This window comes from Sceloporus undulatus, chromosome 2 (genome assembly GCF_019175285.1).
Source record: "Sceloporus undulatus isolate JIND9_A2432 ecotype Alabama chromosome 2, SceUnd_v1.1, whole genome shotgun sequence".
NCBI classification, from domain to species: domain Eukaryota; kingdom Metazoa; phylum Chordata; class Lepidosauria; order Squamata; family Phrynosomatidae; genus Sceloporus; species Sceloporus undulatus.
The window spans coordinates 279,858-304,499 of NC_056523.1; the positions used below are offsets into that span (position 1 = coordinate 279,858).

The 24,642-nt window shown below is 48.0% G+C and overlaps 3 protein-coding genes across 3 annotated transcripts in view; 1 reads left to right on the plus strand and 2 right to left on the minus strand.

Moving 5' to 3' along the window:
- The first annotated feature begins 241 nt into the window (after nt 1-241).
- Nucleotides 242-10,248, plus strand: RING1 (ring finger protein 1). Its single transcript, XM_042455837.1, has 7 exons — nt 242-354; nt 1,212-1,334; nt 2,177-2,337; nt 3,162-3,377; nt 5,394-5,693; nt 8,473-8,641; nt 9,649-10,248. Exons 2-7 carry the CDS (start codon nt 1,257-1,259, stop codon nt 9,748-9,750), a joined length of 1,026 nt encoding a protein of 341 aa, XP_042311771.1. The 5' UTR covers nt 242-354; nt 1,212-1,256; the 3' UTR covers nt 9,751-10,248.
- Nucleotides 10,249-11,992: 1,744 nt separating this feature from the next.
- On the minus strand, nt 11,993-18,169 carry LOC121922591 (HLA class II histocompatibility antigen, DM beta chain). The gene is made up of 6 exons (XM_042452201.1): nt 17,933-18,169; nt 16,612-16,887; nt 15,300-15,581; nt 13,528-13,647; nt 12,813-12,848; nt 11,993-12,430 (listed from the first exon to the last, which is right to left on the minus strand). Exons 1-6 carry the CDS (start codon nt 17,985-17,987, stop codon nt 12,423-12,425), a joined length of 777 nt encoding a protein of 258 aa, XP_042308135.1. The 5' UTR covers nt 17,988-18,169; the 3' UTR covers nt 11,993-12,422.
- Nucleotides 18,170-21,563: 3,394 nt separating this feature from the next.
- LOC121922602 (HLA class II histocompatibility antigen, DM alpha chain) overlaps nt 21,564-24,642 on the minus strand; it is an 11,159-nt gene continuing 8,080 nt past the window's right edge. Inside the window, exons 4-5 of the mRNA XM_042452218.1 lie at nt 23,679-23,807; nt 21,564-22,249 (exon numbers count right to left, since the gene is read on the minus strand). Coding sequence (XP_042308152.1) covers nt 22,245-22,249; nt 23,679-23,807 — 134 coding nt within the window. The 3' untranslated portion in view covers nt 21,564-22,244. The remainder of the gene's footprint in view (nt 22,250-23,678; nt 23,808-24,642) is intronic.

A 24,642-nucleotide genomic window follows, 5' to 3' on the forward strand; every position in this document is an offset into this window, starting at 1 on the left:
AACAGTAACACAATCCAGGAGCCCTTTCCTTGCAAAGCCTAGAGTTAGGGAGGGTCTTACACTTGTGCAAGCCCCGTTGCTCCTATGGGTCTCCTCTGGCAAGGCTGCACCAGAGGGATTCCTGCCTGCAAGGCAGCCTTTCCTTGCTTCTGCAAAGGGAAAAAGGGGGAGGGAAGGAGGGCGGGGAAAGCCCTTTCTCTGTGTGTGATGTCAGGGGGAGGAAGTGACGTAGGCATCGGAGGTTCCCACCCCCTCTTCTTGCCCCCCCCCAAGAAGGAGAGAAGGGGGGAAAGAAGGAGGAGGAGGAGGAAGAAAAGGAGAAGAAGGTCCCAGAGAGGAAGGAGGGGAGAAGAGGTAATTTGGGGGTGCATTGGGAACCCCCACATTTTGCAAAAGAGGGGCGGAGGCAGGTTCTATGGGGGGGAGGAGGAAATCCGCCCCCCCCCATTTTGCAAAACAACAGCAACAACAAAAGCCCCAGAGCTCTGTTGTTTGTTGTTGTTTGCAAAAGGAGAGGGTTGACAGCGAGCATTTGCAGAGTGCAGAACACCCCGTTGAGCCCCTGATTCTGGATTTTGGGGGGTCGATGCGGAGGGGGGTTGGCTCCTGAGCATGTGCAGAGTGCATGCATGGAAAGGGGGGACAGAAGAGGGGCCCAGACTCAGCCCCATAGGTTCCCCATTTAGAATCATAGAGATGGGTCCAGCCCCCTTCTTCTGCCATGCAGGAACTCTCCATCAAAGCATCATCTGAAATCAGGGCTTGGAAAGAGTGGGGGGAAATCAACTTTTTTTGGCCTGGACTACATATCCCAGAATCCCCTGGTGTGGGTTGGGTGGATTCTGGGCCTGACAGTCCAGCCATCCTGGACATCCTGTCAGGATGCCCATTTTGTAAATGCTTAATGGATGCTTCCCTGTCAGAAATGGATTCGATGTAACGATGGGATTGATGGTTTATGGTTCATTGGGATTGTATAAATACACCGCTTTAACTCTATCTGGCTCAAGGCTATGGAATTCTGGGAGATGGAGTTTGTACAAACTCCAACTCCCAGAATTCCATAGCTTTGAGCCAGTGTGGATGCAGCCAGTGTTTCCTCTGCCTTCCTTGGCAGGACTGGCATATGAGTGCCACTCTGGGTCCTTTTGAGGGGGACAACTGACCATTCCCTTCTTCTGACCACTGCTTTTCTTTCTTTCTCCTGCCAGTACCCCCAAAGTGACCGCAGGGACTGACCGCTACCCCCTCCGGCCATGGCGACTCCGGCCAATGCCCAGAACACCAGCAAGACCTGGGAGCTGAGTCTCTATGAACTCCACCGGACCCCCCAGGTGAGTGTCGGGGGGGGGCAAAAGGCCCAAATGGGGGGTCAGAGGGTCAGTTTGGGGGACAGAGAAGGGCCAGCACCCTGGAGGTCACCTGGAGTGACCCCCAAACGCCCATCAAGGTGGCTTTTGCATCTGAATTCAAGGTGGCATTCAAGGCTGCTCAAAACCGGGACCCCATTGCCTGAGGCTGGGGGTCACGATTGGGGTCAAGAGATGAGAATGATGGTGGCCTCCTCGGCCGTGGCACTTCAGGGACAGAATGACCCTCTCCTTGGAGGCCTGACTGGCGCCCAGTCAAGACCGTTCCTTTTTTATTTTGCGGTATCTGTTTAGTTGTATCCTTCGTTTCAGTGATGAGTCCCTTTGAGTCCCAATTCTGGACTGGAAAAAGTGGGATATGAATGAATATAATGATCATAATTGTAATATTAAACTCTTTTGGGGGGTCTCACTTTTTAACCATGTTGTTGTTGTTGTTGTTGTTGTTGTGCTTGAAGTCAGTTGCTGTGGTCACTCAGTGGGTTTCACAGGCAAGGAGGGAATTGAACCCTGGACTTGAGATTCATTGTCCAACACTCCAACCACTATGCAATGCTGTCTCTCCATGCGCCCCATTATATCTTACAGATTCATTTAATAGTTGCATGTGGGCTAGGCAAGGCAACTGTTACATGGATTTGTCATTGGTTGACCATCCGAACCCAAAGGTTACTCAACAACGACTCCTCTTCTTCCTCCTGGAGAAAAGTGACCAGTGGGGTGTCCAGTGGGGATGGGATTAAAATGAATTCAAACACTAATTGAAACGAACGTGTGTCCCTTCCCCTGCTCCCCCCTCCTCCCAGGAGGCCATCATGGATGGGACGGAGATCGCCGTCTCCCCGCGCAGTCTCCACAGCGAGCTCATGTGCCCCATCTGCCTGGACATGCTCAAGCACACCATGACCACCAAGGAGTGCCTCCACCGGTTCTGCTCCGACTGCATCGTTACCGCCCTGCGCAGCGGGTACCAATGCAGGGTTTTTTGGGAGGGAGACCATGGTTTGGGTGGAGATTGCGCAGAATTATGGAAGGTGGGGGGATTTGGGAGGAATGGGACCCACATGGTGCAGAGGGTTCATCCCTGGAAATCTGCCACAAGACAAGTCTGAGAGTTACAGTGGTCCCTCTGCATTCGTTGGGGTTGGGGGTCGAAGGACCCCTGTGAGCAAGGAAAAAACTCAAATCTTTAGGAACTTGTAGGTTCTCCAGCACAAACTCTATGGTCAGCTTCTGGCAGAGCTGTGCTGGAGGACCCAGAGATTCCTAGGGAGGACGTATGAATCAAACCCACAAGTAATCAAACCACAAAAGTCAAAGCCGCAAATGGGGAGGACCAGCTGTACAGAGCTAGCATCCCAAGCGGCCTTCCAGCCCAGCCCTCTTTTGCAGAAGGTCAACATGGCAACCCTGAGAGGTGGGCCATCCCCAGAGGGAGCCGAAGCACCCTGGCAGGGTTTGGGGAATTTGTAGTACAAAAGGTAATTTAAGAAAAGAGAGGTTCAGAGGTCCCTGATTTGTCAGGGACGGTCCTGATGACTCCTCTGCCTTCCCACTTTCTCAGCTGATTTTAAAACAACCCAGTTTTCCTCTCCTTCTCCCACTTTCCCCCTTAGTCCTCAGACTGCCTTCCTTTGCTGCAAACTCAGTTCAAAGTGTCCTTGTTTTAATCTGCGAAATGCTGGAGGGTCTGTTAGTTGGAGGGTCTAGAGAGAAGACGTGCGTGGTAATGTTCCAAATCTGACTTGTTTGAGGTTTCTTTCTCGCACCCGCTACCCTTCCCCGCCCCAGGAACAAAGAGTGCCCAACGTGTCGGAAGAAGCTGGTCTCGAAGCGCTCGCTGCGGCCGGACCCCAACTTCGATGCCCTCATCTCGAAGATCTACCCCAGCCGGGATGAGTACGAGGCCCATCAGGACCGGGTCCTGGCCAAACTCAACCGCCTCCACAACCAGCAGGCCCTCCGCAGCAGCATGGAAGAGGGGCTGAAGATGCAGGCCATGAACAGGTACACCAAAGATGCCCGGTCGGCACACATGCGCAGCAGCACGCGCATCGCCTTGGGGCCTGGACTCGGTATTACTGCCGATGAGGCCTCACCAAGGTAGAATAGAGTGGGACTATGGCTTCCCTCAATCTGGACACTATATTCAGGATCATAGAGTTGGAAAAGACCACAAGGGCCCTGATCCAGTCCAACCCCCTTCTGCCATGCAGGAACTCTCCATCAAAGCATCCCCATTGACAGATGGCCATCCAGCCTCTGCTTAAAGACCTCCAAGGAAGGAGACTCCACCACAATCTCCGAGGAAGGAATGTGTTCCACTGTTGAACAGCCTTTACTCTCAGGAAGTTCCTCCTAAGGTTGAGGTGGAATCTCTTTTCCTGGAGCTTGCATCCATTGCTCCGGGTTCTAGTCTCTAGAGCAGCAGAAAACAAGCTTCCTCCCTCCTCAATATGACATCCTTTCAAATATTTAAACAGGGCTATCGTATCACCTCTTAACCTTCTTTTCTCCAGGCTAAACATCCCCAGCTCCCTAAGTCGTTCCTCATAGGGCATGGTTTCCAGACCCTTCACCATTTTTGTCGCCCTCCTTTGGACACATGGCTCCAGTTTCTCAATGTCCTTTCTGAATTGTGGCGCCCAGAACTGGACTCAATATTCTAGGTGGGGCCTGACCAAAGCAGAATACAGTGGCACTATTACTTCCCTTGATCTAAACACTATACTTCTATTGATGAAGCCTAGAATCGCATTTGCCTTGTTAGCTGCCGCATCGCACTGTTCACTCATGTTCAAATTGTGGTCTACCTGGACTCCTAGACCCCCTTCACACGTATAAGTCTCTCATTCAGCCAGGTGTCCCCCATAATCCTATATCTTTTATTTTTTTGCCCTAAGTGCAGTACCTTACATTTCTCCGTGTTGAATTTCATTTTGTTAGCTTTGGCCCAGCTTTCTAGTCTATTCAGGTCATTTTGAATTTTGACCTTCTCTGGGGTATTAGCTGCTCCTCGTATGGTCAGCCTATGGATGGCAAATGAGGGTCAGACTATGTGGCCTTTGGAGATCCATTCCAACTCTGTCCTAAGCCTGGTTCCAAATAATCCCAGGGTTTAGCTTTCTTCCAGAATGACAGTCACCTCTCTCACATCCGTGGTCAGAATAACCGCAGCTCTTGCATTAGCCCCAAAAGAGGGGGGGGGAGTCACATTTGGGTGTTGTGTTTTCTTTTCCGTACTCTGAGACATTTGCCACCTGCCTCTTTCCATTGGCATCTCTCTCTGTCTCTTTCTTTTCCAATTTCCAACAATGGAAAGTTGAGCCCAGCTCCAGACTTTTGCTCTCTTTCCAAATGCACCAAGACTTTTTTCCGTCTTGCAGATTTCTGCATCAGAGGCAAATGATTTTAATTTAATCCTCTGGCAAGGCAAGAGGGCAGCAATGCCGTCATATTTGAGGGGTGGGGATCATCCCCCAATAACAGAAAGGCCTTAGAGGCTGCTTTAACAACCTCACCCTCAGAAAATGGAAAAACATCAACTTCTTTCAAGCTTTGCACCCAAGACAGGAAGGAAGATGGATTTTAGCGGGCGAGATGCCTCTGCCGCGCCAAAGGGCCGTCTGGTCCCCATTTTCCACTGGCTCCAAACTCTGAGCCTTTTTGGCATTTCTGCCCTCTGTTTTATCTCTTTCTTTCCCTCTGTTTGTGCCTTCCTTCCTCCCTTTGACTGAGGGTCCAGACACTGATTTTATGGGTTGAAAATTGGCCATAACTTTAATAATCATGCGGGGTGCTATGTTCAACATGTCATAATAAATCAGCCTTTAACTCAGAGTTCCTGCATGGCAGAAGAAGGGGCTTGGGCTGGATCAGGGCCCTTCTTGGGGTCTCCCCCAACTCTATGATTCTATGATTCTAGTCTATGATTCTTCTAAGATTCTATGACAGTCCAGTAACCACACAATGAAAAGGCCGTTGTGTTTCTGATTTTAACGCCCCCGGCTTTCCCGCCCGCAGGAGTCAGCGTGTCCGGAAGCACCCCCAGGAGTCGGACAACACCACATTCAGCGGCGCGGAGGACAACTGCGACAGCCGGTCCCACCTCAGCAACGCCTCGGCCCCCAGCCAGCCCGAGGCTGGGCCCAGCCGCAAGCGGTCGCGCGCCTCCGATGAATCGTGCGCGGAACCTGAGACCTCCCATGAAGGGGGCCGGGGGAGCCCTGAACCTGGAGGGGAGCCTGGTAGTAGCAGCGAGATCGAGCTGGTCTTCCGTCCCCATCCGGTCCTGGTGGAGAAGGGGGCCTACTCTCAGACCAGGTAGGGGCACCAGGGACTGGGATCGGGGCCCATGTAGGGTCGGCCGGACTGGGATGGGTGGGGTGAAATGGCCATCCTGAAAGGGAGATTTGCATTTGCTGGGGGGGGCATCATGGCCAGTCCCACGAAAAGACCCCTGACCCCCTTTTGCTGCTCCTTGCGGAGTGTGAGCCGCTATCTGGATCAAGTTGTATCCAAAACATTGTATCTTTTTAAATTTAGTATTTGTGGTTTTATAGTTTTGTGATTTTAACTGTACAGTTTTAATTGTTGTGGTTTATCTATGTCAGCCGCCTTGGGTCCCATTTTGGGAGAAAGGCGGGATAAAAATAAAATTAATAAAATAATAAATAATAAATGAGTTCCTGCCATCGCTCCATTTCAGGGGAGCATTTTGGGGGGGATTTAATTCTCCAGCTTGGCACTAAATACGTTTAAAATTACTTAATCTAATTCAATATTATTACTATTAGAATAGATGTAGTAGTATTATAATATTGGTAGTATTAGGAATTAGTAGTATTACTAATCTGTCGCTCACTTTGTCTTTATTGTACTGTATACTAGTTAGTATTATTTTAGAGATTATTGTTATTATTATTATTAAGCTTTATTTATATAGCGCTGTAAATTTACACAGCGCTGTACATACAATCAAGTAAAACACATAAGATCAACCTGCCTTTGCGTACGTTCTACGAAAATAATTAAATTCAATACATATTAATAGATGTTAGCATTCAAGCAATAAGATGCAGCAGACAACAAATTAACATGACATTAGATAACAATCATGTAATGTCTAGGAATGCTTCCCTGATATTTTAATCATGTAATGATTAAATGTGTTAATTGTGTAGTGTTTGTAATCATGTACTGTTGTTGTTTTAGATTATACGCTGCTTGGCAGGGTTTTATTCTTTTTTTCTCCCTATTTTATTTAACCCTTTCTATGTAAAGCACTCTACACACTTTACAGCGCTCTCTAAATAAATAAATAAATAAACAAACAAACAAATAAAATTAATATAAATATAATATTATACATATTATATAATGTATTATAACAGTCAGGCCTCCACATTTGCAGTTTGACTTGTGTGGATTTATTTTATTATTAATTAATTTATTAATATTATTATTAACAATTGGGACTCAAATTAAAACATACAAAAGTGACAAAGTCATTAATCAACAGTCTACCGCAATTATCTAAACCCTTGAAGAGGGCAGTTTTTAAAGCTTTGAACCCCATCGGTGACATTTGCATAGTGCTTCCTCACTGCAGAGTTATAGTGCTTTGGTTCTACCGCTTTAATGGCCACGTCTTCTAGAGTCCCGGGATTTATAGTTCGTTGAGTTATTTAGCAAACTGCAAATCTCAGGATTTCGCAGGACAGAACCACAATAGTATTAAAAAGTAAGTCTTTAAAGAACTTTAGGGGTTTTGTATTGTTTTAATTTATGTTGTTTTTAAACATTTTTAACGACATTTTACTCTTTTAATGAATAATGACTTTTAACGCTGTACCAGTTGAACTCTATTTTAATGTTTATTTTTGTATATTTTTAATGGTATATTTCTAATGCAAACTTGGGGAAAAAGCAGGATTTAATAATAACAATAATAATAATCATAGCAGTATCAGACTGCTACGATTGCACAGTGCGCATGCACTCACTTTTCTCATGACTTTCATTTGCTAATCCTATGATTGACCAGAAAATTGAGGGAAGTTTACTCAGTTCTTGACAACTTTTTTTGAGGTAATTTAGAAGACTCATTTTTAATCACTCTCTCACTTAATGATATTAACGAGCAGGATTTAATTTGTCAATTTAACATTAATGGTTTTAGGAGGAACGGTAACATCTTTATGTTCCAGGGAGTTAATGGGAATGGTCGATTACAATTGCAAATTGAAGAGTTTATGGGAATGATTAATTACGAATATTATTATTATTATTATAGTTTATTTATATAGCGCTGTAAATGTACACTTATATTGCAAATATCAAATTGCAGAATTTACAGGAATGATTGGTTAGATTAGGAAGATCATGAATTGCAGGATTTAACAGGATGGTTGATTACAAGGATTGCAAAATAGTAGAGTTTACAGGGAAAGTTGATTACGAAGATCCCAAATTGCAGAATTTATGGGGATGGTTGATTATGAAGACTGAAAATTGCAGAATTCATAGGAATGGGTAATTAGATTTCAAAGATGATTTAATTGCAGAATTAAATAATAATAAACAAAAACGTTATTTTTACCCCGCCTGTCTGTCAAAGACAATCGGGGATGGTTGCTAAAAACAGTTTCATTAGACTGCAAGTTGTAGAATTTATGGGGATGGTTGATTTGATGACGAAGATTGCAAATTGCAGATTCCTAATTAGACGCCCTCATTAGAGACCAGGCTTCCATGTTTTTTGTACACTCCTCCCTTCATATTCACAGGGGATCTGTTCTGGACTCTCCTGCGAATAAGGAAAAATGCAGGACCTTACATCTCATTGATTTGACTGGTGGGTGCAACATGTGCGCAGATGCTAAACACGGACCCCACTGAAAGCAATGGGACTCATTGTCCAGGAATGCTTAAATCCACAGATGGCAAATCCACAAATATCAATGGCCCACTGTAATTTTCTGGGTCAGCCAAATCCCAAGAGCCATGGGGTCCTCCCATCTACCCCTCAAACCTGCCCCCCAGAAGTCCGACCTGTTTTTCACCCTGTCTCCCGTGCCCGCCCTCCTTGTTTCGCCCGCAGGTACGTGAAGACCACGGCCAACGCCACGGTGGACCACCTCTCCAAATACCTGGCCTTGCGCATCGCCCTGGAGGAGGCCCCGGGGCCCGGACCCGAAGCGCCCGCCTTGGAGGACGTCAGCGAGAAGCAGTACACCATTTACATCACCACCACCGGCGGGACATTCACGGTAACGGCCCCTTCAGTCGGGGATGGTGGGAAAGGCAGTGGCCCAGGGGTCTTCTGTGGGTCGGGAAGGGGATTCGATGGGACCCCACCACAACAGCAGGGGCAGGTGGGAGTGGTTGGGGGGGCTGTGGGTTCAAGAGCCAAAGGCATCAGGAAGGAGGCAATCACCTGTCAGAGGTGCCGTTTTCTGGTCAACCTGTTCCAAAGTCTGGGTGACTTTTTTGTAACGCAGTGCCCAGAATTATCTACAACTGCTATGGATAAGGAGGGGATTTGGGGAGATGCAGTCCAAAATAAATGCAGTCTGTTTCATAGGCCCCAGTAATGCAGTGCCCAGAATCATCTGCAATTCCTAGGGACATGCAGGGGATTTTGGGAGATGCGGTCCTAAAAATAAAAATCAGGTCTGTTTCATGGGCCCCAATGCCTGCGAAGTTTGGAAGTATTTTTTGTAATGCAGCATCCAGAATCATTTGCAACTACTATGGATACGCAGGGGATTTTGGGAGATGCAGTCCAACCTCCCCCCCTTAAAAAAAGCAGGCCTTTCTCACCCACTGGGTCTTGTGCCCCTAACCCTAGAGCAAATGTGGAGGGACAAATGTAAAATAAAACAATGATGGAGTCACCAGGATTAGGGTTATGGTTAGAGTTCGAGTCAGCTTCTCCAGGGGGTTGTGGGTATTTTTTATCCCCTGAATGGAATTCTGGGAGATTCCTTCTCCTTTCTAGAAATGAAAGCCATGGGGAAGAACAGGGGGAGAGGGCAGATAACAAATTTATTGTGCAGCTTGGATCACTTGTTTGAGTTACCTGTTTGCCAAACACTATTTTGGAGTCATTTTGACCTGAAAATACAATTCTGTTGTTACTTGTTCTTCCAACAGATTGTCCCCCCGTTAATTTTTTTAGGGATAGGAGAGCAGTCTCACTAACTTTCCTTGCTTCTCCTAACCTTTCCATTTCCTTCCTTCCCTCTTTCCTTCCTTCCTTCTTTCCTTCTTCCAGACGCTGAACGGATCCGTGACTTTGGAGCTTGTGAATGAGAAGTACTGGAAACTGAGCAGACCCTTGGAGCTTTACTACGCTCCCACCAAGGAGCAGAAATAATCAAGAGACAAGCCCCCAACCCCCAAAATGGTTGGGACAGCAGCAAGTTCGAGTCCTGGGTAGAGAGAAAGTGATGCTGGTTTTGACCCTTGGGGGACACTGTCCAAGTTCGTGACAAGATGGAGGACACGTCGCAAACTGCGAAACCGCAAATGGCTGAAAATATATATATCTATATATCTGGCATTCTCCCTCCCCAGCAAAAAAGATCCCTGAAGCCCCCCAGGATGGCTGGGATTTGGGCCGACCGCCCCATTGCTTTGGCTTCTCCCCCTTGGCTTCAATGATTGGGGTCTTGCTGCTCACACGCTGCTTTCGCCCCATATTTTGGGGGTCCAGGAAGAGGATGGCGGTTGGAAACGGGGGTCCGCAAGCCCAGGACAGAGGATTTTGGGGGTTTCTGGCCAATTTTTATACAAATGTGGGGATTTCCCCCCTCTTTTTTGTGCGTGTGGAAATGAATTCATCACAGAAGTTTTAGGTCACTTTGGAAGCTGATCTCCAGTCTTGTCTTGTCTCCATTTTGTGCAAACCGAGCTCTGATTTCGGGGGGGAAACGTCCTGAAAATATTTAGGAGATATCCTATATCTGGGCTGGGTGGGATTGGTCCTCTTCCAGGGGGGTCCCTTTCAGCTTTGGGGTCCTTTTGCAGCCCCTAATTGTAGAGCTACGATCCCACTTTAAATGCCAGGGTGACAAACGCAAAGGCCTGGGCGGTTCTGATTTGGGGGATCTCACAATTATGTCCCCCATGATCCCAGTTCAATGGCCATACTGGGGCTCCATCCTCCTAAATTTGCAGTTCGGGGAGAAATCTCAGCCAGAGAGCTGCAACACCCTCCAGCAAAAAACTATAAATCCCAAACGTCCATAGGGTGATAGCATTGCAACTGCAATCGTGGTAAATCGCGTAACACAATTTATGGTTCCTTGGATAGAGGTTTCAGCTGAAAGAGTAAGAAATTAACTTGTGGGGGGAAGATGCCAGGTTCAAGCCCAAGTGGAGCAAAGGGAAGTAGCCCTCTTGCAACCCTGGCTTAGCCCCATAATGGCTGCCGGTTGAGCTGACAATGCTGGGCTTGAGGGGCTCTGGGAGAGTGAACAAGGGCAGATCTCTCTCTCTCCTTATGCAGAAGACCCCGGGTTCAACCTCAAGCATCTCCAGGTAGGGCTGCTAAAGAACCTTTCCTGAAATAAATGCTAAAGCGCCATAGATTCTGCCAGGCAGAAATTTCAATAATCATAGAATCCCACAGTTGGAAGAGGCCCCAAGAAGGGCCCTGATCCAGTCCAGCCCCCTTCTGCCATGCAGGAACTCTCCATCAAAGCCTCCCCATTAAGCAGCTTCTGCTTAAAGACCTCTAAGGAAGGAGACTCCACTACACTCCAAGGGAGTGTGTTCCTCTGTTGAACAGCCCTTACTGTCAGGAACTTCTTCCTAATGTTGAGCTGGAATCTCTTTTCCTGGAGCATGCATCTATTGTTCCGCATTCTAGATTCTGGAGCAGCAGAAAACAAGCTTGCTCCCTCCTCAATATGGCATCCCTTCAAGTATTTAAACAGGGCTGTCCTATCACCTCTTAATCTTTTCTCCAGGCTAAACATCCCCAGCTCCCTAAGTCTCTCCTGATAGGGCTTTATGGTTTCCAGACCCTTCACCATTTTAGTCGCCCTCCTTTGGGACACATGGCTCCAGTTTGCCCAGAACTGGACACAATATTCCAGGTGGGGCCTGACCAGAGCAGAATAGAGTGGCACTAGACGTCTATTGATGCAGCCTAGAATTGGCCTTTTCAGCTGCTGCATCGCACTCTTGCCTCATGACAGCCAGAGACAATGTTGCTGGGCTACATGGATTCCCTTCCAAATGGTGGAGGATGGGAGGGACGATCCCTGCCCTTCTGCTGCCAAGGTCGGTGCCCAGGGATAGAGGCTGCCTCTCCATGGAGGGGCCAGAAACGAATCCTCCAATGAAGTTGCCAGGCAGAGGTGGGAATACTGGCCTGGATTGGACTTCAATGGTCTGACTTGGGATGCACAGGATATGTGTTCCTTTGGCAGAAGGTCTGCAGCAGTGGCACACAGAGCCACACATGCCTGCTTTCAGTCTTTTTAAAAAGCAAATTTTAAAATTTAATTTTTAAAATGCAAAATTTAAAACTGCATTGAAATGCAAATTTTAACACTGCAGTTTAAAATGCAAATTTTTATTTTTGAAATGCAAATTTAAAATAATAATAATAAAGACAAGTCCCCCCCTCAATGCATGAGGAATACAGCAGAGGCTTTCCCCATTAGTTTATCCCATGCAAGAAGAGACCATTAGCTCACCTACCCAAAAGCAAACCCCTTTGCTTCAATGGGTCTACTCTTGTCAGGCAATGCAAAAGGGTTGGATGCTATGCAGAATTACAAATGATGAAACTGTGGGGTTTCCAAAAAGCATTTTATTCGTTCCAGCGCCTCAACTGGCTTCGTAAAAGCATCCAACGGAACAGCAGATGGGTCGGAGACCTTCCAGTTTTATGGGGAAAATAAAAAACAGATTGGGAAACGGAAAAGCCAGGGTGCTTTGGGAGCATGAAATACATCTCCAAATCTCTCTTCTCTTCCAGGCAGGAGGGTCCAGGATGGGTCTCAGTTGCATGGCTTGGGGCAGGATTGGGATCCCTTAGTGCCCTGCAGAAAGAGGCAGAAAAGGAGAGGGTTGTTATTAGTACGGTATACATTTCCTATAAGGAAATTTAGGATGGCCAGGTTGGCTGGCCAATGCCAGTTCTCAGATCTGTTGTGTTTTAGAAGTTTTGACTGCATCCACACTATGGAAATAACCCAGTTTGGCACCACTTTAACTCTTTTTCTGGCTCAAGGCTATGGAATTCTGGGAGTTGGAGTATGTTGTGGGGTCCAGAGCGGAGCAGAGCATACTCCAACTCCCTGAATTCCATAGCCTTGAGCCAGAAAAAGAGTTAAAGTGGTGCCAAACCAGGTTATTTCTCCAGTGTGAATACAGCATGCACGTGTTTTCCTTCATTTTATTGGCTTTTTGCGGGGTGCTTACCTTCTGGGTAGGTGCTGCCGTCAATAGGAACGTAACCTGGAAAGAAGGAGATGAGAGTCCTGGATTAAGAAGTGATGCACGTATACAGAGAGATCTTGCAGACCCTTTGAGACTCAATGCAAGAAAGAAGTCAGCAGCTGGAGCTTTCCTAGACTTCAACCTACTTCCTCAGGTGCATTTGGTGGAGAGTGGGAAATGCATCTGAGGAAGCAGACTTAGATCTAGGAAAGCTCATGCGTCCCCATTCTCTGAAGATACCAAAGCCACAGATGCTGGTGAAACGTCAGGAAGAAACTCTTCTAGAACATGGCCGCAGAGCCCCACAAAAAAACCACAAAGAACTATGGGTGCTGGCCATGAAAGCCTTCAACTTCACAATAATAATAATGGTCCCTATCTGGGGGAAAGGGTGCATTAGAAATTATCCTATTATTATTATCATCATCATCAAGGTTTGTACTCCCTTAACTTAGTAGTGTGGAGAGATTAAAGGAGGCAGAGTCTTGGCCTTTGCTATGGACTTGGGCAAAAGCAAACTGCTGCAGCCTTTCTTATCTTGTGGGTTCTTCCTCGTTAATGTAACCTTTGCCCTCTTGACCATGCGTTGGTCTTGCTCAGCCGCACGCATTCTGGACTTCCTCCATGAAACGCCGGAGGGTATGAAAGCGATGCCTGCTTTGGGCACGGACGCTTCTTTGTCCCCCTGGGGCCTTACCTTGCGGCGCCCATTTCCTCCTCCAGAAGATGGTGGCCACTGTGAGGAAGACGGTGCCCACAGCCAAGACCATCACAGCCAGACCCACTTTGAGACGCAGGTCCAGAGGCAGACCGGGGGCTGCAGAGAGAAGGAGAAGGTGTTAATGTCCTCCTAGGTGGATGTGCCAATAGCAGAGATGTGCCCTGCCCCTACCTGGGGTCACAGTTAGGGTTGCCAAAAACCTGAGATAGAGAGATGATGGTTCTGGGAGATGCCACTAAGTGCCAGGCATTCAGGGAAACCACCCACAGTTGCTCAGAGCTTGCCATTCAAACATACAGGGAGGATGATGGGACATACAGTGGGACCTTGGTATCTGCTGAGGTTTGGTTCCAGGACTCCCTATGGATACCAAACTTCCTGGATACTCAATTCCTGTGGCATAGTAAAATGGTGTCCCTTAAAATGCCATCTTCAGTTTCTGTGCATTTGTTTTCTTGCGTCCTCCTCTCCATCCATCAGCTGTGGGGCCAGGGCTCACCCTCCACTCTGCTCTTGCAAATAAAAATGTCATCAGAGCAAGATTAAATGAAGGATTATTCCTTCCCAGTTACTTGGGGAGGTGGGATTTGCTCCAGGGGATTTGGAGCAGAGTGGAGGGTGAGCCCTGGCCCCACAGCTGCTGGGTGGAGGGAGAGGAGGACGCTAACAAAACCCATGCACAGAATCCAAAGACATTGCCATACTAGGATGGATCAGTCTGCAAAGGGTTCTTGCGGCACCCTTGAGAATGAAAGAGAGAAAGAAAGTCATTGATAGCATAAGCTTCTGTAGAGTTCGGTCTATTCTTGATTCCTGTTTATGAGGATCTGTTCCTAGGCACTTCCTGCATCTGAGGAAGTAGACTCAAGTCCTTGAAAAATGCTTTCAAAGGTGCTATAAGATCCCATTGTATAAGTAAATGTATGGACCCTTCGGAGCATTTTTGCAGGCTGCAGTAACAAATGAATCAAGCTTCTTCAATTGCTTCCCAGGTGCTTCCAAAGAAAGCATAGAAACGCTGGAATTCATGGCTTGCATTCAGGAAAGCCTTGCACCTAAGAGCAAGATTCCTTCCCTTCTGAGTTAACAGAATACACTCATCCCTCCATATTTGCGGCTTTGATATTTGATTAATAACGGATTTGATTAATATGTTATCTCTAGGAATCTCTAGGTCCTCCAATGCAACTCTATGGTCAACTTTAATTAAAACCTGCACTGAAAGACCTAGAGATTCCTAGAGAGACTACTCTACTAGGCATTTGTAGCTTCTCCAGTGCTGTTCTATGGTCTGTCTGTCGGACGTTGACCACAGAGTAGCCCTGGAGGACCTAGAGCTCCCTAGAGAGGTGTCCTCTCAGGTCAAAAGCATAATGTTTTTGTTATTTACTATTTTTCCATATTCATAGAACCATAGAATTGTAGAGTTGGAGGAGACCACAAGGGCCATCCAGTCCAACCCAATATTCACGGGGGTCTTGTGCCCCTAACCCTAGCGAATATGGAGGGACAAGTGTAATAGAATCATAGAGTTAAATGATTGTGAATGACTTTTGTCAACTCAGTTTGCAGCAATTTAAGTCAGCTGAGGACCAAGGAGGAGGAGAGAGAAACCAGGACACTTTAAAAGCAGCAGAGAAAGTGGGGTGGCAGAGGGTTGCGTGCGGCTGTCCCTGCCAAAGGGGAACTCTTGGAGGGTATCCTATCAGCGTGTCTTGATTTTCCAGCCCCTGATCCCAAAAACTGACCCCACTGCTTGGCGATGGGCTCTGCAAGGCTGACATGATCCACTTTGCAGGTGTAGATCCCTCCGGTTTTGGGGTCGACTGGCAGCGTCCGCCGAGCCTGGTAAGTCCAGTCCCCGTTGTTGTTGAGGGTGAGGGCCCCCATTTTGTCCTTCAGCTGGGCCCCATTCCAGAACCAGGTGATGTTCACTTCAGGCGGGTAGAAGCCCCACGCACCACAAGCCAGCATGATGGGTGATGGCGTGTTCCGGGGGGTGACCGGGAAAATGAGGACATTTGGGGGTGCTGAAGAGAGGAGGCAAGGGGGAAGATGGAGTCAGTACAAACATCAACTGAATCCCCAAGGCCATTGGTCTGTGCCATCACTTGCCAGGATGGTATGTGCCCTTACTTGCCAGATTAGCATGTGCCATCACTTGCTAGGATGTAGCATACAGAACCATAGAATCATCGAATCATAGAGTACTTGGAAAAGACCCCAAGGGCCACCCAGTCCAATATTGTGGCTGGTTTTTGAACCCTCTCAAGAACAACATTCAGGCCATGTTTTGCCCCATCCAGAGGCGTCCCCATTGCTTTTAGGGGACAGCCCCTACTTTAGCAAGAGGTCAAATACAGAGTATCTCCGTGAGACCTGCCTTCTGCTGCTCCAATCTCCAGTCCTCTTCTTCAAATCGGAGGGTGAGGAAATCCATTTGTGTGTGTGTTTAGCCTGTAGTCTCTTGAACTTAGCTTCACCCTTCTTAGATTAGCCAGGAGCAGGGTTTTTAGCTCCCGTGCCATTTTTCCAAGAAACAGCTTGCACTGTCTTTTTAATAAAGAAATTAAGCAAGACCTTCGTATCCGCAGCTGGGGAATCTGCTTGGGACCACCCTGTGATACGAAAAAGTGGAGGACCTCATGTCCTGTTGTACTTAACGGTGGCATGACATGTACGCTGCCACTGAGGCCAATGGGGCTTGAGGTCCACAGATGCTTAAATAGAGAGCCCCGCTGTAATTGTTTTCACCGCAAAATCCGCTTGTCCTTCTATTTCATAGGATCCCAGAGTCAGAAGAGACCCCGGTCCAAAGTCATGCCATGCAGGGATACATAGTCCAAGTCCCCTTGGCCAATAGCCACCCAGCCTCTGTCCATTCTCACTTGGGGTCACTTTGGTTCATTTCCCATTTTTAAAACCTCTGGCCTGTTGGATCCTGCAGGGAGTTAGTGCCTGGAGGACCTTTCCCCCTCAAACCAGTAAAACCAGTGCACTGCATGTAACCCCAACCTCCTTGGCCTCCAGTCACACACACACACACACCAGTTTACTCACTGCGGCGTTCTGCTGTCCGGCCCCAGAGGGACTGGGTCTGGCCCTGGCAGGCCTGGCAGGCGGCTGGTCCTTGGGGAGGGCCAGTGGCGTTCAGCTGCTGGGAAAGCTGAGAGGACACTTGGCGCCAAGGATCGATGGTCCCCAGGCCGCAGGGCAGGTAGTCGTTGTCGTAGCAGATGAAGGGGATCCTGTTGAAGGTCAGCATCCAGTTGGTCCAGAAGACTTGGCCGGTGTCCGAGAGAAAGCAGTCAGTCTCCAGCTGGAGGACAAAGGCCCCTGGACAGAGAGGGACAGAGAGGGACGAGGGAGAGAAAGGAGGGCAAGGAAACAGGAGGGCAAAGGGTCACTCTCTTGGCACCAGTGTCCCTTCATGGCATGTGGTCAAGCGACCCCAGGGGCTGGTCAAGATGGGAAAAGGGATGAGCGGGGAAGGCTGCAGTTTGCTTTTGCCTGGGTTTCCTGGGAAGGGCACCAACCTGGACCCTCCTCTCCTCTCCTCTCCCTGGGAGTTATTTCAGTGCAAATGAGTTAATCTGAGTGCTGCCTCGAGTTGGGAGAAAAGCAGGATATAAGAAAATAATAATAATAATAATAATAATTTGTAATCTGATTTTTGCAGCACCTGAAGTAAACTGTGGGCAAAGGAGGAGGAGGAGAAGGAAACTGGGAGGTTTTAGAGGCAGCTGAGCAAGTGGGAAGGCGGAGGAATAACTGGGACTCTCCCTGGCCATTTGGGGCATTTGAAAGGCTTGCAATGGAAGTAAGCTGAGGACGAAGGAGGAAGAGGAAAGGGAAAGAGGGGCACTGTAAAAGCTGGGGAGAAAGTGGGAAAGGAGAGGATTCATCCCAAAGGAGGCGGTGAGAGGGCTTGCGATGGAAGTGACTTCAGGGACCGAGGGCGAGAGAGGAAGTGGGGTCCCACTGCCTTGGGTTTACAGGGCAGATGCACCCACCGAAATGACAAAATGGCTGCTGGGAGCTCCCCCCCTCCTCTGACCCCCCTCTCCCAACTCTTTTGCACTGTCACTTTCTTCCCACTTTCTTTTTTTTTTTGGGGGGGGGGGGTGTTCCTTTCCTCTTTCCTTCCTTGTAAAAAACGACGGAGGAGGAAGCCCGCCCCTCCTCCCCAGGAAGGAGGGATGGCACTCTGCGTATGGGCAGAGGCCCCCGAGGAGGCTGGCTCTCCCCCCAATCTCCCCCCCAATGGCCGGGGGCTCCACTCTCTCAGCCTCAGGGGGCCATGGAGGAGAAGGGCAAGGGGAGGGGATCCCAAAAGTAACTTCCCCAAGACCCCCCATTGACTCCCATTGGCTCTCCTTACCTGCTGGCCAGAGGGCCCCCAGAGCCAGGGGCCACCAAGGGCTGAAGACCCCCATCCAGTTCTCTCCAGAGCAGGAGACCCCCAAGGAATGGCCCTCTTCCTGTCCCTTGGCCCTACTGGCCCCCTGCTGCCCTCCCCATGGGCCCACTGCCAGCCTCCAGTGGCCAGGAGTTCCGCAGGGCCAGGCCCTAAAATGCCCCCTGCCTTGGGGGGCGATGAGAGGCAGGGAACGAAAGCTACTCTCTCAGCCCTTTCCAGAGGAGCCAATGGGGACGGAGAGCGGCGCCGCATCATCAGTCGCCGGGGAGATTCTATCCGCTGCGGAGTTCCAGAAGGAAACTGTTGCAGCACTGACCGCTTTTGGCAACATCATCTGCACGGCGGAAGAGTTAATAATGCGGCTTGAAACCGCTTTAAGGGCTGCGGCTCCATGCTCTAGGAATAATAATGCATATGGAATCCTGGGATTTGTAGTTTTTCTGGCCACATCTCGGTGCATCTGCACTACAGGAATGATGCCGGTTTTGCAATGGTCTCTGGATAAAAATAAATCCAATTTGGCACTAATTTAAAAGCCCTGGCTTCTACAGAACATTGGGATTTATAGTTTTGAAAACGTCTTGAGCTTGGTGCTTTACGCGCTGCAGCTCCATCCCTATATGGAATTCTGGGATTTGTAGTTTTTGCAAGATCTTTATAGCCTTCTCTGGGTGCATATGTATTGTAGAAATGACGCCAGGGGTCCATCCGACACAAATCTGGGATTTATAGCCTTGCAAGGTCTCTTGAGCCTTCTCTGGGTGCATCTGCACTGTAGAAACAAATGCAGTTTGTTTTCCACCACTTTACTATATGATCCTGGGATTTGTAGTTTTGCCAGATGGGTGCACCTAAACTGAAGAAATAATGCAATTTGGCACCCCTTTAACTGCTGTGGCTCCACCCTATATAGAGTCCTGGGATTTGTAGTTTTCCAAGGCCTTTGGCCTTCTTTGGGTGCAGCTCCACTGCAGGAACGATGCCCCCCCCCCCGCTTTAACTGCCCTGGCTCCATCCTACAGGGATCTGTAGTTCTGCCAGGCAACTGGTCCCTTTGGAGGAAAAGTCTGAAAGCCTTGGAAAAACTAAAAAACCCAGGGTTCCTCAACATGGAGCTCTTTATTTCTAGAGTCTGGATGCACCCAGAGAAAGGCAAAAACTACAAATCCCTTGCAAAAACTACAAATCCCAGGGCTCCACAGGGATGGAGCAACAGCAATTAAAGTGGGGTCAAAGTGCATTTATTTCCACCGTGTGGATGCCCCCTTTGTCCCCCCTTCTCCTTCTCCTCCTCCTCTTCCTCTGCTGCTGCCACTTCCCTCTGGCTTCTTCCCTCCTCCCAGGCCCTGAGTCTGACTGCCTTCCTAAAAGGGCCACTTTCACTTCCTCCCAAAAGGGGCCCACTTCCCCCCCAAAGTCCCAAATTTCTCCAAGGCCTCCCTTGCTTCTGGAGAAGGACTTTGGCCCAGGAGGAGAGGGAGGCCGGGGTTGCAAATGTGCCTCTATGAATGGGGCTCCTAGGACCCTGGGGTTGGAAGAGACCCCAAGAAGGGCCTTCATCCAGTCCAAGCCCCTTCTTCTTCTGCCATGCAGGAACTCTCCATCCAAGCATCCCCACTGACAGGGGGCCATCCAACCTCTGCTTAAAGCCAGCCTCCAAGGAAGGAGGCTCCACTATGATCTCTGAGGAAGGCGTGTGTTCCTCTGTCAAGCAGCCCTGACTCTCAGGAAGTCCCAGAGGCTGGATGGCCATCTGCCAATGGGGAGGCTTTGGTGGAGAGTTCCTGCATGGCAGAAGAAGAAGGGGCTTGGACTGGATCGGGGCCCTTCTTGGGGTCTCTTCCAACTCTAGGATTCCATGATGACACTGTCGACTCGTGTTCATCTTGGTGCTCTCTGGGCACTTTGTACTCCAAATCCCAGCATCCCCCGTCCTCACATGGCCTCTGATGGATCCCCTGAAGGACCATGCCCCCTTGAAGAGAAAAGGAAGACCCCAGCACTCCCAAACCTGGGGGTCCTTCCTATCTTTCTCCTCGGTTTGTGATTCCGCAGGTGAAGCCAAAGGCCTGGAGAAAACATGCCTTCTGGAATTAATTTAATTCCGTTCAGAAGCCAAGAAGAAGCTCCCTTTGGAAAAGGGCAGGAGCAGCAGGATCAGAAACAACGCGGTGGCTGGGAAGCATACAAACAGTTCAGTCATTTGACTTCTTCAATTATAACAACAACAACAACAACATAATTATATTCTACTATGATTATACAATATCTATCTATCATTAAATAAAATAAGTATGACTATTTTATTGACTGGTTGGCAGTGCAAACCAAGCAAGTAATGAACTAAAACATTGGTCTGCCAAGGAGAACAACGCCTTCACTTTTCCATGCAACAAAATTAATCACATTTTCAGGGAAAAGCCTCCTTTTCGCCCACATTTCCTCCTCCTTCCTTTTTAATATTTGAACAGATTCACGCTTCCTCTCTGAAAAACCAAAGCTGCCTCTTTGCTTCCTTTACAGTATTTGCTTTCAGGCATTTTCACTTTCTGTTTTGTTTCTTGGAATTTTGTCCTGGTTTTTTCTTTCAAAGGAGGGTGCATCTGCACTCTAGAAACAATCCGGTTTGACGCCACTTTGTCCAATGCAGTCCTGGGATCTGTAGTTTTGCAAGGCCTTTCGACGTCTCTACGCAGAAACAACGCAGCATGACACCTCTTTAAGTGATGCTGCTCTGTCCTATGGAATACTGGGATTTGTAGTTTTGCAAGGCCTGGAAGTTAAAAGTGATGTTGATTTGCCTTATTCCAGAAGTGTAGATGGACTCAGAGGACAGCTAAGGCCTTCATAAAACTACACATCCCAGGATTTATGTAGGATGGAGCCAGGGGAGTTAAACTGATGTCAAACTGCATTATTTCTGTGGTTGGATGCACCCAAGGAAGGCTAAAAACCTTTGCAAAGCTACAGATCTCAGGGTTTCTCTAGGATGGAGCCCTGGTAGTTAAAAGTGGTGCCAAACTGCATTATTTCTGTCAGTGCAGATGCATAATGCCCAGGAAAAAATGTTTGTGTGTCATTTGCAATCTATGTTATTTAATTTATTTAAACAGTAACTCTTAGAACTGTAACTTTTCTTAAAAGTCCACCACTTAACATTTTTATTACAATTTACATACATAGCACCACCGACTTACATATTAAAAATCATATTAATATGAAAAAAATGCCCCCTTATCTTCGCATCCTCAACATTTTATTTTTGTTAATTTATTTATTGCATTTGGTTTGGTTTAAATTGATTTCAGATTGATTTGAAACATTTTTAATTTTACGATATGGTCTTAAAGCATCAGAAGCAGTTGCCAGGATGCAGAAATAAAGCAGTCCGACTCTGCTTTAAATGCCAGGGCCCCATCCCATGGGAACCCTGGGATCTGTAGTTTGTTTGCTCTCTGGCAGAGAAACGACAACTCCCAGGATTTCATAGCATGTTAAACCACTTTATTTCTGCAGTGCAGATGTGGCCAAAAAGGAACGAGGTGCAAGGAAAACGGTTTCTCACACAAATACAGAAAAACAAACACAAATCTGGTTTCCAAGTATTTTATTAAGTTCAATTGCCTGGTATCTTTCTGGATCCAGGTTCTGTGTGTGAATTTTGTGCCTTCAATTTATGGTGACTCCATGGTTTTTTATGAGGGTTTCCTTAGGCCAGGGATGCCTCTCAGAGATGGTTTTGCCAGTTCTTTCCTCTGAAATAAAGCCTGAAAGCACTGGTGATTTCTTGGTGGCCTCCCATCCAAGGGCTGTCCAAGGCTGACCCTGCTTAGCTCCCAAAATCAGAAGGGAGTCTGGTGCCTTTAGAGAAACCAGGACATTTAAAAAGCTTCTGAGAAAGCGGGATGGAAGAGGATTCATTGGGAATCTCACTTCCAAATGTGGATTCCTCTCTGTGGTGCAACAGCTTTGAAGAGCAGCCAGAAATTGGGGTTTGGAGGGGGCACAGAGGGAGGGTCGACAGGAAGCCCCCCAAATCTGGAGGAAGAAGAGAGGATGGTTTGGCAGGGGACCTCTCTTGAGGTGGGCAAGGGACAGAGTGACCCCGGGGCCAAGTGGGGGGGCCAGGATGAGGGCACCTCAATCTCACAGCATGGGGCCACAAAATACACCCACCCTGCCCACAGTGGGTTGGTACCAGGGGCAGGGTTGGGGGTCCCTGAAGCGGCCGCTTCTCCTCCTCTGGGGGTCTTTGTCAGGCCTTCAGGACAGATCACTCTGAGGAAGAGACAAGAGAGAAAACCATTTAGAATCATAGAGCTGGAAAAGACCTCAAGGGCTCTGATCCAGTCCAACCCCCTTCTGCCATGCAGGAACTCTCCATCAAAGCATCCCCATTGACAGATGGCCATCCAGCCTCTGCTTAAAGACAGCCTCCAAAGAAGGAGACTCAATGGCAGCATCTTCCACTGTCAAACAGCTCTTACTGTCAGGAAGTTCTTCCTAATGTTGAGGTGGAATCTCTTTTCCTGGAGCTTCCGGGTTCTGTTCTCTGGTTCTGTTCTCTGGAGCAGCAGAAAACAAGCTTGCTCCCTCCTCAATATGACACCCCTTCAAATATTTAAACAGGGCTGTCGTATCACCTCTTAACCGTCTTTTCTCCAGGCTAAACATCCCCAGCTCCCTCAGTCTTTCCTCATAGGGCTTCATGGTTTAGAAACCCTTTCCAGCCCTCCCGGGTAGTCGTCCTCCTTTGGACACATTGCTCCATTCCATGTCCTTTTTTTAATTGTGGGCCCAGACTGGACAAATTTCCAGTGGGGCTGACCAACGAGAATAGGTTGCACTATTCTTCGCTTGATTAGACACTATAACTTTATTTGATGCCAGCCTAGGATTGCATCAGCCTTGTTAACTGCTGCAGCACAACTGTTGACTCCATGTTTCAACTTGTGGTCTACTTGGACACCTAGATCCCTTTCACACAGATAAATCTCATTCAGCCAGGTGTCCCCCATAATCCTATATCTATGCATCTAGTTTTTCTGCCCCAAGTGCAGTACCTTACATTTCTCCCTGTTGAAATTGTGTTATCTTTAAACAAATTTACACAATTTATACAAAAGGGAAAAGTGGGTGCAGTATCCCCTTTCCTATGCAACCTTTGCCAAGGGCACAGGAGCCCCCTCTCCAGTTTTTAATCTGGCAACCCTTAGAAAAAAGAAAGAGATTTGGGGTGCATCTGCTTTGTGACTGCCATGGCTCCCTTCTGCAGGAACCCTGGGATGTGTAGTATGATGAGGAACTACCAGAACTCTCAGGCAGAGAAAAGGCGTGAAGAACCTTGAGAAACTACAAATCCCAGCACGGAGTTAACAGCACTTGACAGTGGTGTCAAACTGCATTGTTTCTACTGTGTGAATGCACCCAAAGAAGGCTATAAAGTCCTTGCAAAACTACAAATCCTAGGATTTCTGTAGGAGGAAGCCATGGGAGTTAAAGCGGTGTCAAAACTGCATGTATTTCTACAGTGTGGATACATCCAGAGAAGGCTCAAGGCCTGGCAAAAACTACAGATCCCAGGATTCCAAAGGGATGGAGCGACAGCACTTAAAGTGCCATCAAAAACTGCATTTATTTCTGCAGTGCAGATGCGCCCAGGGAAGGCTATAAAGACCTTGTAAACCTATAAATCCCAGGGTCCTACCTGTTTCCCTGAGCCGGAAGGTGAGGAAGAGGAGGACGGCTCCCACGATGGTGAAGAGGATGCCCAGACCAAACGCCAGGCCGCAAAGGACGTTCGCCAGGAGTTCAGGGTCGATAGGGTCCTTGGGGACTGCGGAAAAAATAGGGGGTCACTTGGGGTCCCTGGGGGAAGAAAGAGGAAGGAAGGAAGGCTGCACCCACATTGTGTAATTAATGCAGTTTGACACCGCTTCAAGTGCCATGGTGCCATTGTATAGAAATCCTAGGATTGGTAGTTTGCTGAGGCAGCCCAGGGGGGGATGTGGGGTAGGAAGTGGACCAGGTTATATCTGCATTGGGATTCTGGGATATGTAGTTTGGTGAGCTATTTGGCCGTTGTCTGGGAGCTCCGATGCCACAGCGAAGTACTAATCCCAGGATTCCTGGTGTCAAACTTTGTTAAATCATGGGATTTGTAGTTTGCTGCAGCACCAGCTCTCTGTATGACAGAGGAAGGTTGTTTCACTTAACTCCATATCCCAGGATTCCCACTGGACAGCACTGTGGCAGTTAAAGTGGCATCAAACCGCATTAAATTTTGCAGTGCAGATGCAACTGCCCCTTCCTCTGTAATTCTGGGATTTGTAGTTTGGCAGGACATCCCATCTTCTCCATCAGAGAGCTCCGGTGCCACAGCAAAATACAAATCCCAGGATCCCTATAGGACAGTGCTACGGAAATTAAAACCAACTGCATTAAATTTTACAATGCAGATGCAACTTCCTCTTCCTCCTCCTAAGGAATTATGGGAATTGTAGTTTGGCAAGACATTCAGCCTTCCACTGCCAGAGACTTCTGCTGCTGCAGCAAACTACAAATCCCAGGATTCTCAGAAGTTGGTGCCGCAGCAACTAAAGCGTTTTCAAACAGCATTAAATTCCGCAGTGCAGATATAGCCTCCTCTTCATCCTCCTCCTCCTCCTCTG